Here is a 17,295-nt window from a genome sequence, read left to right as displayed (position 1 = left end):
GGGGGGATGTTGAGCAGGCGAGGACTTTATTTCTTGGAGCACAGGAGGGTGAGGGGTAGTCTTATAGAGGTGTACAAGATCATGAGAGGTATAGATAAGCTAACTGCAGAGTATTTTACCCAGAGAGGGGAAATCAAGAACTGAAGGACATAGGGTTAAGGTGAGAGGAGAAAGATTTAATAGAAACTTGAGGGGAACCTTTTTTACACAAAGGGCAATGGGTGTATGGAATGGACAGCCAGAGGAGGTAGTTGAGACAGGTACTATCACAACATTTACAAAACATTTGGACAGGTATATGGATAGGATAGTTTAGAAGGAAACGGGCCAAACGCACGCAGGTGGGACTAGCATGGATCGGCCTGTTAGCTGGTGTGGGCAAGTTGGGCTGAAGGGCCTGTTTCCAAGCTGTATGGCTTCTCTCTCTCTCTTTCTCTGTGGCCCAGGATGAAATTGGCAGATTAAAATGTACATTAAGAAATCATCCTTCAAAGATGAACAGAGAATTGGTGAATCTGTGGAATTCTTTGCCACAGAAGGCTGTGGAAGCAGTGAGTGGATATATTTAAGGCAGATATAGATTTTTGATTAGTACAGGTGTCAAAGTTTATGGGGAGAAGGCAGGAGAATGGGGTTAGGAGGGAGAGACAGATCAGCCATGATTGAATGGCGGTCGACTTGATGAGTCGAATGACCTAATTCTGCTCCTTAAGCGGCCTTTTCACGGGGCGACTTGACGCAAGAGTTAACCGGAGTTTAACATCGTGGGAACCTCGTGCGATAACAGTGCGGCATTCGTGGACCACCGTGGACCACCGTAGCGCTAACGGCAGTTCATCGTGTAACTTGGTCACTCGGGAGAAAATTCAAGAAAGTTTGAATTTCTCCAAGATTGACTTGTACACTTGTGGTTGAGTATTGCAACATTATATGAACGTAGTGGCCAGTGCGATATCCGTAATAACTCTTGCGGGTACCGTGGGAACTCCTGCGAACGGTGAACCCGGAAGCTGGACAGAGGGAACAGAAGGTGAGTAAAAATTATCTTATGTGGGATTGAATTTAAAAAATAAATAAAAATAAAGATTTGCATCCGCATATGGACATCAACTTATTCATGAGTTATGGTAATGAGATTCAAGAAAATAACTATAATCTTTAAAAGGGACTTTAAAAGGGACTTTACTGAAAGGTTACGCATTTTTATGGTCCGTGAGAAAATTTTCACATGTACTTCTTTGAGAGATACAGGTCGGAGTCCTCGGGTCCAGGGGTCCGGAACGCTACCAATCAATGTTGTACAGAGACCCGTGTAAGGAGTGAACTGTACATGCTGGTTTAAACCGAAGACAGACACAAAAAGCTGGAGTAACTCAGCGAGTCAAGCAGCATCTCTGGAGAAAAAAAGCTGATGTTTCGGGACGAGACACATCTTCAGACTCAATTCCGATTAGGCTGTCTGAAGAAGGGTTCCGGTGTTGGGGGAGTCCAGAACCAGGGTCCCAGTTTTACAGTCTACCGTGGGAACTCTTTAACTCAGTAAAGTAAAGTAGCCTTTATTGTCATATCAGCGCACAGGCAGCAGTTGACTGTTGCTCTATTCAGTTTCCCAGGGGGTCGGGACGGGACTGGAGTTGGGAGAGAAAGGTGGGGGAGTCGAGGGAGAGGAGGGGGAGACAGATGGGGGTGTCTTCATTTACTGACGGCGGGTGTCTGTCACTGAAACAGGCAGGTGAGATTTCACATCCACCTTGTGTGTGCCTCTCTCTCTCTCTCCCTCCCTCTTACACAGGCTGAGAGACTCTGCCTCTGTGAGTGTACGTCTCTTTCTCCCCCTCTCCCACACAGTAAGACCGAGGTACTGTGCTCAGTCCATCTGTGTCCACCACATACACAGTAAAATATGTCTCCAAATGAGCCAATTCAACCAAGGGAGGATATATATAGTGTGTGAAAAAAAAAGTTACATCATTTGTGTCACGTGTAGTTCACGATGTTCATTCAAGATTTAACGGGAAAGTTCGGTAAACGGACAAGTCACTCGCACAAATAGCAGAAATGCCGAGTACCGTGGGAACTCTTTATCTACTGCCGTTATATCTTGCGAGACTCGTGCTGGACCACGACCACTTCACTCTGGTGACATCTTGCGTCAACTCGCCCCGTGAAAAGGCCGCTTAACACTAATGACCTTTACTGGAATTCATCCACCTCACCAAATATCATTGCCGTTTTGGGGAAATTTCTCCATGAGGAATGTTTCTTGTGTTCACAACAACAATATCATTCTTTGTACATCAAGTGCATCAGTACACTTCAGGGATTTCACAGGTGCGATGTAAATACATTTTGATGATGGCACACCCTCAAAAATCCATCGGTGACAACTTAGATATACAATGAGAACCTGATCAAAAATACTATAACTGGTCTAAGTTGGCACATAATTCTCAATAATTGTCATGGTAATTAACTGTCAGACTCATCAAATTTAATAATAGTACTCAAACCAAACTGTTTCATCTGTATTGGGGAAAGCAGTCAGCATTTGACTGCATCTCTTTGAATGATGATTCTTCAACATCTATTTAATAAAGATGACTTCATCCCAGTTTGCTATTTCATTGAACCTATACATTGAAATGTTGGCCTAATTAAGGTATCCAAGAACTTCTGACTTGGAGTTAGCGACTCCTGTTGCCTAATTCTGAGATAGCATCAGAAAAAATGGGAGAATTAAAGTATAAGTAAGCACAACAATAATGGAGACAAAACATTTCAAGCAATGTTTAGACATGGAGATACAGAGATATTAGCAACAGTGAACTTTAGGGAATGGGCATTAAATTGAGATTAGCAATGCCACACATATAAATTTCAATTAATTTAATAGTGCCAGAATAACAATCCTACGCCCAATGCAGCAAGACCAAGACGCTGATTGTAGACTTGGCAGGGAAAGTTGAGGATCCATGAACTTGTCTTTACCGATGTGATGGCAGTGGTGAGAGTTAACGACAGATGGCACAATGGGCTAAGTGTTCGGCTGGCAACCGGAAGGTAGCTGGTTCGAATCCCGCTTGGAGTGCATACTGTCGTTGTGTCCTTGGGCAAGACACTTCACCCACCTTTGCCTGTGTGTGTCCTTGGGCAAGACACTTCACCCACCTTTGCCTGTGTGTGTGGATGTAATTATGTGAAGCACTTTGGGGTCAATGCAAGTTGACTAAAAATGTGCTATATAAATAAAGACATTATTATTATTATTATTATTATATTATTATTAACAGCTTCAAGTTCCTGGGAATGCATATCTCTGAAGATCTGTCCTGGGCCAGGCATATTGTGGAATCACAATCATAATTACATTAACGCTTTTGCTTCCTTACCCGAGGACAGTTGGTGTGTCGCCGAATACTCTATTGAAATTCTGCAGGTGTATTGTAGAAAGCATACTGACTAGTTGCACCACAGCCTGGTTTGTTAACTCAAATGCCCTGGATTCAAGGAGACTGCAAAAAGTGGTAGACACTGCCCAGTCCATCACGGATACCGACTCCCCGCCGTCAACAGGATCTATAGGAATCAAAAAGTCAGCAAAATATCATCAATGATGGTGGTGTGGTAAATTGGATTAGTAAGTATGCAGATGATACTAAGATAGGTGGGGTTGTAGATAATGAAGTAGATTTTCAAAGTCTACAGAGAGATTTATGCCAGTTGGAAGAGTGGACTGAAAGATGGCAGATGGAGTTTAATGCTGATAAGTGTGAGGTGCTACATCTTGGCAGGACAAATCAAAATAGGACGTACATGGTAAATGGTAGGGAATTGAAGAATGCAGGTGAACAGAGGGATCTGGGAATAACTGTGCACAGTTCCTTGAAAGTGGAATCTCATGTAGATAGGGTGGTAAAGAAAGCTTTTGGTGTGCTGGCCTTTATAAATCAGAGCATTGAGTAAAGAAGTTGGGATGTAATGTTAAAATTGTACAAGGCATTGGTGAGGCCAATTCTGGAGTATGGGGTGCAATTTTGGTCGCCTAATTATAGGAAGGATGTCAACAAAATAGAGAGAGTACAGAGGAGATTTACTAGAATGTTGCCTGGGTTTCAGCAACTAAGTTACAGAGAAAGGTTGAACAAGTTAGGGCTTTATTCTTTGGAGCGCAGAAGGTTAAGGGGGGACTTGATAGAGGTCTTTAAAATGATGAGAGGGATAGACAGAGTTGACGTGGATAAGCTTTTCCCACTGAGAGTAGGGAAGATTCAAACAAGGGGACATGACTTAAGAATTAAGGGACAGAAGTTTAGGGGTAACATGAGGGGGAACTTCTTTACTCAGAGAGTGGTGGCTGTGTGGAATGAGCTTCCAGTGAAGGTGGTGGAGGCAGGTTCGTTTTTATCATTTAAAAATAAATTGGATAGTTATATGGACGGGAAAGGAATGGAGGGTTATGGTCTGAGCGCAGGTATATGGGACTAGGGGAGAATACGTGTTCAGCACGGACTAGAAGGGTCGAGATGGCCTGTTTCCGTGCTGTAATTGTTATATGGTTATATGGTTATAAAGACCAACACCACTTTGGCCACATTCTCATCTCGCGACTACCATCGGGAAGTGGGTACAGGAGTCTGAAAATCATGATGTCCAAGTTCAAAAACAGCTTCTATCCAACAACCATCAGGCTGTTAAACACTGCACAACACTAACCACAACACTACCTCAGCAACTATGACTTTGTTTTGGGTGCACTGTGCACTTTGGGGTTTTTTTTGGCACTATTATGGTCTGATTAACAAATCTTATGGATTATTAATTTATTGTATTATTGATTATTGAATACTTCCACTGATCCTCTCTCTTCAACGGGTAAGCTAGTTCCAAATAAAAACTACCAGATTGCTGTGGATCCTATGCATATTTATCTTTTGGATCAGTCTACCATGAAGGAACTCACCAAATTCCTTACTCAGGTCCATGTGAACATCACTGCCCTACCATCATCAATCAGCTTCAGCACCTTCTCAAAAAACTCAATCAAGATTGTCAGGCATGATCTGACCAACGCAAAGCCATACTGATTGGCCCTAATTATCCAATTTTCTTCAAAATGTGCGTACATCCTGTCCCTAAAAATCCTCCCCAATACCTTCCCTGTCACTGATATGAGGCTCATCAATCTATAATTGTCTGGATTATCTCTGCTATGGGAAACAAAGGAATTTAAAAAATAACATTGGCTACAATCCGGACCTGTGGGATCTCGTCCGCGGCGGAGGGGATACAATATCATCATCAGGACCCCAGAAATCTTCTCTCGTGCCTATATAACCTGGGATATAACCCATCAGGCCCTGGTGACCTTACAAACATTAATGCTCCTCAAGAACTCTAACATCACATCCTACTTGATCTCAAATTGACATCGTACATTAGTATACTCTGTACTGATCTCTCCTGTCTCCACATCCTTCCCCTCCGTGAACCCCGTTGCAAAATATTTGTTTAGTACCTTGCCTACATCCTCTAATTCCAAGCAGAAATTCCCTCCTTTATTTGAGTGATTCCTTCTCTCAATAGCCATTTTGTATTTAATGTAATTTATAAGAATTGCTGGGAATTTCATTAATTTGACTTGCCACTGACATTTCATGGCCCCTTCTGGCCCTTCTAATTACCCACGAGTTCTTTCCAGCTTTCTTTACGTTCCTCAAAGGCCCTGGTGGATTTCATCTTCTTAAACCTCACATATGCTCCTTTTTCCTTTTTAACCAAATTTGCAACCTCTCTCATTATCCAATGATCCTTACCTTACTGTGCCTATCCTTCCTTCTTATTGGAACATTCCAGTCCTGAACTCTGATCAGTTGCTATTTAAATGACTTCCACGTGTCAGTTGTTAATTCACCCAATAAAAGCTGCTCCCAATTGACTCTCCTGAGCTTCTCCCTAATAATGTTGTAATTTCCATTCCCCCAATTTAGTACTTTCCCCCCCCAAGGTCTACAGTTATCCTTATTCATAACTTTCTTAAAACCTAAGGAGTTATGATCACTGTTTCCAAAATGCTCTTTCACGGAAATGCCAATCACCTGGCCAGGCTGGCTTCCCGTACATTGTTAAACTTGTTCAACAACATTATTCAGAATAAAACATATGTTTCTCACAACAAGTGTTGGATTTACACAGAAGCATGCCATTTAGCTAGAGGGTCTATAATGGAATGACATAAAATCATTAAAATAATGTAAATTTAGGCAACTGAATCCACTCTGCCTCATACTCAACCAATGGCTTTTGCCTAGAATAGCATTTTCTCTTTCAAGGCCAATGATCAGTCACTGATTTGGAATCAGTAAAAACTATCATAGCACCACCTTCAGGTACACCTGGCATTACAGGGACATTCTTAAAGTGAGAAACCATAAGGAGCATGGACTGCAGATGCTGGAATCTTGAGGGAATAAAAGACTGTGCTGGAGGAGCTCAGAAGGTCAGGCAGAATCTGAAGTAGTGTCTCAATTCAAAATGTCATCCATCCATTTCCCTCCTCTGATGCTGCCTGACCCACTGAGTTCCACCAGCACTTTGTAACCATAAGAACCAGTTGAGATTGATGGCTTCTAGGTACTCAGACAAGGCCAACCTACTATTTTCAAAACATAATAGATGCCAGCCCTAAAGGATTGAAGTTGGTTATTCACAATGAAGTGTACATACGGAACAAAGGCAATGAAAAGAATAGTCATTCTGTTTTTGGAGGTTTCTCAACTTTAATCGGAGACAGTAAAAGATGGAATAGAAATGTGTATAATAATGATCAAAAATGACCTGCAATAAATAGCTCCACTTTTAACGTAAGTGTAGATATTTAATACTATAGCTAATAATATTTGCAATAAAGAATAGGAGCATGCAAAACAGACTGTTGTGCGTCATCTGTAAGTAATTTTAAGAGCATAATGATAATGACAAACTACTTCGTATATCAGAGCATTTCATCAGAATAAGTCAGTAATGCAATTCAGGAAAAGTACTACATTAGCTCAATAGTTCATGGTGATTCTTTTTTGCCTTACTCACACAGCTCTCACTGGTGTCTTCCATGACATATTTTCATCCCCGATGCATGGTTTACAAAATAAATGTACATTTAGTACTATTTTATTCAGAATGAATAGTATTATTGTTCATTATCAGGCAGCTTATGTAAAATCCATGACTTCAGCTGTTCCAGCTCTGGTTTGCAAAGTTCATGGTGGAGATTAGGAAAAGTATTAAAAGTGGTTTTCACTCCCAGTGAATGTAGAGTTTCACAGGTCTCTTTACCCCACTCATATAAAACGAGTTGGTCACTGTCTCCATGACTTTGGAACAATTCAGGCATTGGCAATTTAGCATTCTGTATAACCTGAAGACAAGAATATGTTATTCACATGCACCCTATATATAACTGATATTTTATTGTCCTTTTCATTAAACAAAATAGAAAAGAGTAAAACTTCCAAGAAAGATCAAACTTTTTTTCAATGTACCAATTGACCAGATGCATCGAAACTTGTGTACAAGTACAATTAATAAATCCATTAAACATTTCCATGAATACTAAAAAATGTAGTAGACAAAAAGGTAAAATATTGTTATGATTGAATTCACCATTCATAAGGCTTAATATTTAGGTCTAGCCAAAACTTAGAAACTCAATGGAGTTAGGTTAGTGGTTCCCAACAACAAGGCAATGTACTTAAATGTTTTAAAAACAAAAGCCAATCGAATATACATATAAAAATTCCAAAAATGACACAAATCAAAAGCTTTTAAATAGTTTTACTCTGGGATTCATTGCAATACTTCAAAATAAACTTAATTAAATTAAAATTAATTAAAAGTTAATTATTTACGATGAGAACGTATTTGGCATGAAACTGTACTGGGATACTAACAATAAATATTTTCCTATATATTTGCTGTAAATGTTAGCAATAACACTAAATGCCCATCTTCTTTAGAACAGCAAAAGATTGTCCTATACAGTGCCCTTCATAATGTTTGGGACAAAGACCCATTCATTTATTTATTTGCCTCTGTACTCCACAATTTGAGATTTGTAATAGAAAACAACCACATGTGGTTAAAGTGCACCTTGTCAGATTTTAATAAAGGCCATTTTATACATTTGGTTTCACCATGTAGAAATTACAGCTGTGTTTATACATAGTCCCCCCCTTTCAGGGCACCATAATGTTTGGGACACTTGTCCTGACAGGTGTTTGGAATTGCTCAGGTGTGTTTAATTGCTTCCCCAATGCAGGTATAAGAGAGCTCCCAGCACCTAGTCTTTCCTTCAGTCTTTCCCTTTTGGAAACTTGTATTGCTGTTTATCAACATGAGGACCAAAGTTGTGCCAATGAAAGTCAAAGAAGCCATTATGAGAAACAAAACTAAAACTGTTAGAGACATCAGCCAAACTTTAGGCTTACCAAAATCAACTGTTTGGAACACCATGAAGAAGAATGAGAGCACTGGTGAGCTTACTAATCGCAAAGGGACTCTACAGCTGATGACAGAAGAATTCTCTCTATAATAAAGAAAAATCCCCAAACACCTGTCCGACAGATCAGAAACATTCTTCAGGAGTCAGGTGTGGATTTGTCAATGACCACTGTCCGCAGAAGATTTCATGAACAGAAATACAGAGGCTACACTGCAAGATGCAAACCACTGGTTAGCTACAAACATAGGATGGCCAGGATACAGTTTGCCAAAAAGTATAATTAATACCACAGTTCTGGTAAAAGGTCTTGTGGACAGACGAGACAAAATTAATTTATATCAGAGTGATGGCAAGAGCAAAGTATGGAGGAGAGAAGGAACTGCCTAAAGATCTTATAGCGAGCAAGATGGTCCACTCCTGCGAAATACAATGGACTGACGTGTAGTACGCACCGGAGTCAAGAGAAAGGGAAACGGGAGATATAGGCATATCTTCCATTCATTTGTCCTTAGTACCGTCTATATCTCTTGCTCCTCTTTCCCCTGACTCAGCCTGAAGAAGGGTCTCGAGCCGAAATGTGACCTACAAAGATCTTTGGTAACCTATTCCGCTCTATGATTGTTGCTTTCGTCCGTCTGTCTGCGGGCTCGCTCGCTCTTGGTGCCGGCGCTTCTCCCCTCAGAGAGAGAGAGAGACAGACAAACACACACACACACACACACGGGTCATGGCAGCTATCAAAAGAGTACGGAAATGGTAAGGGGAAAATTAAAAAAAACCCGAAGGAAGTAGATGTTTAACAAAAAAAGGGGGTGCCGGTGTCGGAGGAAGGGAGGGAGGGGGTGTGGGGGGGGGAGATGATTTGAGTTCCTCTTTCCCCTGACAGTCTGAAGACGGGTCTCGACCCGAAATGTCACCTATTCCTTTTGTCCAGAAATGCCGCCCGACCCGCTGCATTTTGTGTCTATCCTTTAATCTCTCAGCCTGATATAGCAGAATCTCCCCGAATTAGCTTGACGCCATGACGGAAGCCGGTTACGGAAATGGCGCTGAAGTTTACCCATGACCCTACTACGGCTTTTTAGCGGAGTGGACCATCTTGCTCGCTATAAGATCTTTGGAACTGCCCAAGATGGCCTGAAGGTACTAGCTCACTTATCTTCATTGATGATACAACTGCTGATGGTAGTAGCATAATGAATTCTGAAGTGTATAGACACATCCTATCTGCTCAAGTTCAAACAAATGCCTCAAAATTCATTGGGCGGCGGTTCATTCTACAGCAAGACAATGATCCCAAACATACTGCTAAAGCAACAAAGGAGTTTTTCAAAGCTAAAAAATTGTCATTTCTTGAGTAGCCAAGTCAATCACCCAATCTGAACCCAATTGAGCATGCCTTTTATATGCTGACGAGAAAACTGAAGGGGACTAGCCCCCAAAACAAGCATAAGCTAAAGATGGCTGTAATACAGGCCTGGCAGAGCATCACCAGAGAAGACACCCAGCACCCGATGATGTCCATGAATTGCAGACTTCAAGCAGTCTTCAAGCGGGGGGGGCGCTATGTATGAACACTGCTGTAATTTCTACATGGTAAAACCAAAATGTTTAAAAATGGCCTTTATTAAAATCTGACAAAGTGCACTTTAACTACATGTATTTTCTTTCTATTACATATCTCAAATTCTGGAGTAGAGGCAAATAAATAAATGATGGGTCTTTTTCCAAACATTATGGAGGCCATTGTATGTGTTGTGCCTCATTGGTAATGTTTCATTCATCCCAATAAAGGTGCTATGTCGCCCTTCAGTATCAATCACAATTCAGGTAGATTTTGTCTACCTAAACATATTTACCCTGACGGAATCAGTATGGCTAATTGGCAGCCATCCCAGGTAAGTGAGAAGATAGTGGGTTAGAATTTGTGTGACATATTGAAATGGTGATGAAACATCCAAAGACTAACAAAGCAGGCTATTCATTCATTATATAACCCCTCAGACTTTTGTGCAAACTCGCTGCACCTTTGAAAATACAAGTCAAACAATCATAACCTAAGAGGCTATTAAATTATTTAAGACAGCCTGAGATCATCAAAATTGCTAAAGGAACACAAGTCCCACTTCTTACCTGGTAGACAACAGAATTCTTATTCAAGAAAGAAGATAAAGCAAATACTCCTGCTACTTGTGGGTGAAATCTATAGGCTAAGTGCATTGCCATCGCCCCACCCATTGAAAATCCTCCTGCAGAGTCAAAAATTGATTAAAATCAATTGTTCCATAGAATATAACAAAAGCTATAATTTTGCAGCATTTGTAAAATAACAGCATGTAAAGGCTGTGATTATTTATAGGTGTAATTGAAAGTTGATTTACGTTTATATTTGTAATATTCCATCCAGGGCTCAAACCAAAGAATTTGGCCAATTTCTTGATTAACACATGACTTTCCACACTTACCAACTTCTAATAATCCGAAAGGAAAAAATGCAGAAACCTGAAATAGAGACACTCAGCAAATCAAGCAGTGGCTGTGGAGGAAGAAATAGAGTTAACACTTGGGGTTGAAGACCCTTCATTAAAACTAGGGAAAGTTAAAATAAAATGTGCAGAAAAGGATGGGGTGGGGTGTGTAAAGAGAACAAAGGGAATGGGTACGTTAGGATAGGGACGAAGAGTGACTGACTGACTGACGAAAATGTTGTACCAGCAGTTTGTTAATCACATAAAACATGTTTGCATGCAATGTAATCACTGGGAGCGATACTTTATACACCAAAATAATATATATAATATATTTGGAATATAATGTTTTTGGCCATCTTTAAAAAAAGTAAAATAACAAGGCAAACTAGTATGAAAGAAAAGATAAGAAATTAATTTTTGGTGTATAAAGTACACCAAGATTGTTAGTGTTTATATTTTACCAAAGAAGATTTGGCAAGCATTATGATGCAGGACAAATAGCACAAAACTCATCCAGTTAAATATGATAATTAATGACCCAAGCTACCTTATAGGAAGAAACCAGAAACTGATGAAGATACATCTGCTCAACTGAAATGGCTTTTTTTCTGTGAGATAAGATGGGATGTTCCAAAAAGATATTACAATGATAAAAACCTAGGTTAATGTGTATCATCACATCCTTTGTCCTGCACTGATCTTTGACATACACTTAACACTGCCTTTGAAGAAGAAAGATCACTGATTAATACGAAATGGAAGTAGGATCAATTGAGTTTTCAGAGAGAATTCGAATTAAAAACCTAAATAAAGAGGAGTCTTTGGTTGCATTAATAATAACCTCAGGTACCCAACCGATAAGTAAAGGATTGATTTAGTTCAGAGGTTGTCAAACAAAAAAAAGAACCAAATGGAACAGATTTGGGGATTTGGTACCCTATCAATCAGTGTTTTTATTTAAAATGTTCACCCTTGTTTTCTAATCCTCCTATGGACCTGTCTCTCTGTCCCTGTAATCACCTCCACACCCCTTTGCGTCAAACTCCTTGTCTACTTCACTTTTTTCCTTAAACCTAGCACTTTGACCAAATTTTTGGTCTGCTCTAATATTACTTATTTGATTCTGTGTCACATTTTGTTTGATCGTGCTTCTAAGAAATACCTTGAGGTGTTTTCTTAATACCTAACAGCATTGTATAGATAGAGGCTGACCTTGTGGTTGAAATCTACTTCAACAGGCCAAATGGCATTTCATTTTTCTGACTTTTTAACCAGAGAGTCTGTTAATCCTGTTAAAATGTTCCCAATCCTAAAAGTTCAATCTGCTCAAACAACATCTTTCCAAGCAGAAGCTTGTTGCAAAAAAAAGGCAAAACAGTTTGCTTGATTTATTAGTGTGTTTAAAACATAATACAGTTATAGAGATCAAAGCAAAGTTCGCACACACAGCAATGCAATTTTAGTAACAGCCTTTCAAGTGACACTTTATAAGGTAAATCACTGCATTTATTTAGTCACATGCTGGCAAGAAGGTCTGTAGTTACTCATGATGGTATCTTTACACACATATATTAGGCACCATGAGATTTGAATAACTATGTAATTACACATTTTATGTGGTTGACCAATTCATTTTCTGTTTGAAATTATAATATACCAAAGATTTGCACTCTTGATTTACCTTTCTAAAGAAAACCCTGCAATTTGTCTGTCAGTACCATAATGCCTTCCCGTTGAGTATAGTGACTGTAACACACTTGTTGATTTCAGTTAACATGTTTCAAGAGAAACTGACTTTATCTTACAACTGGGATAAATTTTCACAAGAACCAAATTTCAATATGTTAATTTCAAATGATTTTTTTTGGCTTGCATAGTTTTAATTAATTCAGTCACAAATTTATTATACTTAGTTGCCAGTTTCTTGAAGCACAAAACAATGTTATAAGTCTTTCTGTATCATTTTGGATAGCAAAGAGAGATTAACTACCCACTGTTGACTGACAAGGATATTTCCTTCATGGTGACATTAAGTGATTTATTCAGGGATTCAACAAACTTTTCCACATAACTGCCAATCTTGTTTTATTTCCTTAAGGATTTAATAGTCTTCAATCTGTAACATACATAATGGCATTTCAAAATGTGCCCAAAAAGAAACTACATTCTACTAGGCTGTCATACAATCCAAAACATTATAAAAAATATGATCAGCTTATTTATTCATTATTATTGCATTTTATGATTAGAAACATGGAAACAATCCTTTAATTTAACCTCGGGTATTTTTCATGGAGTTACTGAAATAGAAATTCAATATCATACTGGGGTAGTTACAACTTGTTTGCTTGCAAAATGTGTTCTTCAGTATTAGAGCATGTTTAAGTATCAAGGATATTGTTGATTGCCAATATGCCACTATTGCCAATATATGTTTAACCAATATTGCATTGTTTTGCATTAATCTGTGATGTCAAACTCATAGTGCCAATTTTGTTTTTCAATGGATGACTAGTCATCAGCAGAAATATTTATGTCTTGGAGAAAAAATATTACATTTATATTGGAACTTGGTCTAACTTGTTAAGTATGCAACCATTCATGACTTTAATTTTGTACAGCCTTCATTCATCTGGTTGAACAATCCTCAATTACTCCATCCCATTCTTCCCTGGCCTTTACTCCCTAGTTTTTGTTCAACATTACATGTATCAGCAATCCTTCAGCCAATCCAAGTATTCATTTTTCGTCTGCCGATTTTAGTTACTATATTATGTTTTGATTAAAAATAAAGAAATGTGAGTCGACACATTAATAAAGTAGTTTGCATGAGCATACTGTGAAAGTAGGAAACATATCAGAGGGTAGAGAACAATAGGAAGACTTATCAAAAGTGGAAAACTATAGGGAGAAAATTAGAGCAAACAAATAGTCAAAATGTCAGCCATGCAAAAATGGGACTTTTAACTTTAGACTTGAATCATTTAGAATAATAATAATAATAATAATATAATAATATATCTTTTATTGTCATTGCACGTCAGTGCAACGAGATTTAGTGTGCAGCTCCACTGATGTAGACATAATAGAAGTATATAAAATGATGAGAGACGTGGATAGGATAGACTTGGAATAGATGGATGGATTGATATGATAGATTGGAAATGTCAAATACTAGAGGGCATAGCTTAACGGTGAAAGGGGCAAAGTTTAAAGGACATCTACAGGGAAAGTTTTTTTAAACAAAGGGTGGTAGGTGCCGAGAACACTGCCTCAATTACTGTGGTGGACACAGATGCGATGATGATGTTTAAGAGGCTATTAATGGCTACATGGATGTGCAGAGAATAGTGGGGGTATGAATCATGTGCAGGCAGATGAGATTAGCTTAGCTTGGCATCATGTTTGGCACAAACACAGTGGCCTGAAAGACACAGCATGCTGGAGTAACTTGACAGACCCGCTAAATTACTCCAGCACTTTGTGTCTGTAGTATTCTATGTTCTAGGAAATTATAGTAAGCACATATTTGCTGCATTCCCACTGTGTCCTATGTCAGAGAAAGCAGAATTAAAGGAAAGGAGATGAGTTTTCACATTGTGCATAATTGAATCTTTCCGATGAGGTAATCCAATACATTTTAAACGTTGGGCTGTTAATCTGCAGGAAAAAAAATGTTACTAAGAAACAATTAGTCTCACACCTCATTACAGTTTGCTATTTTGCATTTCTAGATTAATTGAGGCAGGATGCACTTTGCTAATTGAGAACAAGGAAAAGCTGTTTCGGTTGGCAATTGTTCCAGTTGCAGCCAACAATAAATTTGGTAATTATAGTTTGTACTTTTTACCCGAATGTGAACAAAACTGCTGCTAGCATAATAATACACAAGATGCTAGTGTAACTCAGCATGTCATGCAGCATCTCTGCAGCACATGCTTTGTGTTTTTTATTCAAGATTTGAGCATCTGCCATCCCTTGTGTCTCCATTTTGAAGCAAGCTCACATTGTAGTGGAGCACAAATATCTAACTATTTGCAATGGTTATAATGAGCTGACCATTTCATCATTTTTTCCTCTGGGTTAAATTATTAATAGTTTCACAACAAACAACAGATGTATATTTTCAGCAGTTCTACAAAGTCAGAAAGATCAAATTTTCACATCACTTAATCAATTAAAGGGACTGTCCCACTGCGGCGACCTAATCTCCGAGTTTAGATGAGTTTGCCCTCGACTCAAACTCGCAGCATGGTCGACACGTGGTCCTATGAGGTCACAGGAACTCTCTTTCATGCTCGAGGGAAGTTCCCGAATACTTGCGGCCTCAGTAAGTCGCAGAAACATTTTCAGCATGTTGAAAAATTTTCCGCGGGTAATATTTGGTCGGCATGGTTCTTTTTAACTCGTATTGCAGCGGAGTGGGGTTGCTATTTAGTTACAGGCAGTTGAGGGCAGCTGTAGGCAATCTCCTTTGTTGACTGGGCATTTTGATTGACTCATTGGAGCTCTCAGGACCAAGGAAAACCGACCGATAGGTAAAATGCCCACTAAACTTTATTATACTTCTTAAAAGTCTCTCCACTCCTTCTCCCCCCCTTATCTCCCCCAACCATCCCCCACCTCTGCGCGCTCCCTTTGGTGTGTGTGTGTGTGTGTGTGTGTGTGTGTGTGTGTGTGTGTGTGTGTGTGTGTGTGTGTGTGTGTGTGTGTGTGTGTGTGTGTGTGTGTGTGTCAGATGCAGGTGGCCATTTCAACGCGGACGGTCGATCCAGCTCGAGGTTTTCCAGGCGAGGGCCCTCAAGGTTGAAGACACTCTTCTTAACTCGCCGATTAGGTCGCCGCAGTGGGACAGCTCCTTAACAATCAGGAATAAACAATTGCCAAAATAGCTCTTAGTGACATGCTGGAATTGTTAAAAGCTTGTATACGGATGCTGCTTGTTCTAAAAGCACCAGATTAAAACACATTTACTTTTCCATTTTCTTTGAATGTTTGAATCAAACTATTTTGAATAGTTAATTTGTTTAGCTAGGGTATATTCAAGGTATGGACTTGCAGCATCAAGATTTGATATCTGCTGAAAATGTACATTTTTTCCCAATAATGATATCGGGTTACACAGGATTCAAGCAAATGAATCACAGAGAAAGGAAATTGATTAGACATGTGTGCATTTTTTCTAAGTAAAACAATCCTTGTTTGCCCTGGAGTTAAAAAAAAATGATTGACTTCACAAATTAAATGATATGACCAGAATTCTAAGTACAAAAGGACATAATCAACTACATACATTTTTATTTTTAGACAGTCACTCTATGATACAATCCAGTGACTGTAGCGTGATAATCACACTATCCCCACAATCATGTGGGGATAGTGGACAGGAAATAGGAACTAAAAAGAAAGGTGGATTCTCAGATTACAGACCATATTAATGAAAATGTTAAGAAACCGATAATGTATTTTACCTAAGATTATCCTGTCCTTTGCAATTCCAGCTCTGACCTCTTCATCTATCAACCCACCCAGTACACTGGACATTGAGTCCGTGGATTCAAGATGTTCTGGGCTGTTAAAGCTGATTTTGTACCTGTCGAACCACGTATTTGATAGCATTCTATTCATTGGGGTGTATGATCTGAAAAGGTGATCAGACAATTATTTTCCATCATCACTAACATATACAAAGCTATCTTAGAACAGTAAATCAACACGTATCCTTTGAGCGGGTCTGAAGAAGGGCCTTGACCCAAAACATCATCCATTCCTTCTCTCCAGAGATGCTGCCTGCCCGCTGAGTTGCTCCTGCATTTTGTGTCTATCTTCAGTTTAAATCAGCATCTGCAGTTCTTTCGCACACAAGTATCCTTTGAGCTCAACTTAAAAATATTGCAAAACAAAAGTAAAGCTGGGATGTCTTAATTGTGTACACAATGGTGAATGGTGAAAATATAATAAAAGCAGACTGACTTTGCTCATTTTAATGTTTTAATGTTTGTCAAATTAGATTTTTGAACTGAACAAAGCCTCGTTGAGGAAAATAAAAAGTCAATATGCAGCGTAAAAAAAACCTACCACAAATATCCAGAAAAAAAGTAAAATGAAAAGTGAACAAGTAAACCTAATCAGATAAGGGAAGGGAATAAGAGCAAGGAAACTTCAATACAAAGACCTAAGTAAGACCTACATCCTGTAACTTGTTAAACACACACAAAATCCACTGCTATCCACTGAACATCATTTTCTATAGATGACTTGAAAATACATCAAATAAATGTTTTCTTTTCCAATGAAACACATTACAAAATTGTGAAATATAAAGTT

At 39.0% G+C, this 17,295-nt stretch overlaps 1 protein-coding gene across 1 annotated transcript in view; it reads right to left on the bottom strand.

Moving 5' to 3' along the window:
- Nucleotides 1-6,754: 6,754 nt before the first annotated feature.
- The window catches only part of lyplal1 (lysophospholipase like 1), a 29,310-nt gene continuing 18,769 nt past the window's right edge, over nt 6,755-17,295 (bottom strand). The window contains exons 5-7 of the mRNA XM_033026367.1: nt 16,440-16,609; nt 10,631-10,746; nt 6,755-7,414 (exon numbers count right to left, since the gene is read on the bottom strand). Coding sequence (XP_032882258.1) covers nt 7,187-7,414; nt 10,631-10,746; nt 16,440-16,609 — 514 coding nt within the window. The 3' untranslated portion in view covers nt 6,755-7,186. The remainder of the gene's footprint in view (nt 7,415-10,630; nt 10,747-16,439; nt 16,610-17,295) is intronic.

Source organism: Amblyraja radiata, chromosome 8 (assembly GCF_010909765.2).
Source record: "Amblyraja radiata isolate CabotCenter1 chromosome 8, sAmbRad1.1.pri, whole genome shotgun sequence".
Classification (NCBI taxonomy): domain Eukaryota; kingdom Metazoa; phylum Chordata; class Chondrichthyes; order Rajiformes; family Rajidae; genus Amblyraja; species Amblyraja radiata.
Note: the sequence above shows the minus strand (reverse complement) of the source record. Positions and strands in the feature narration are given on the sequence as shown.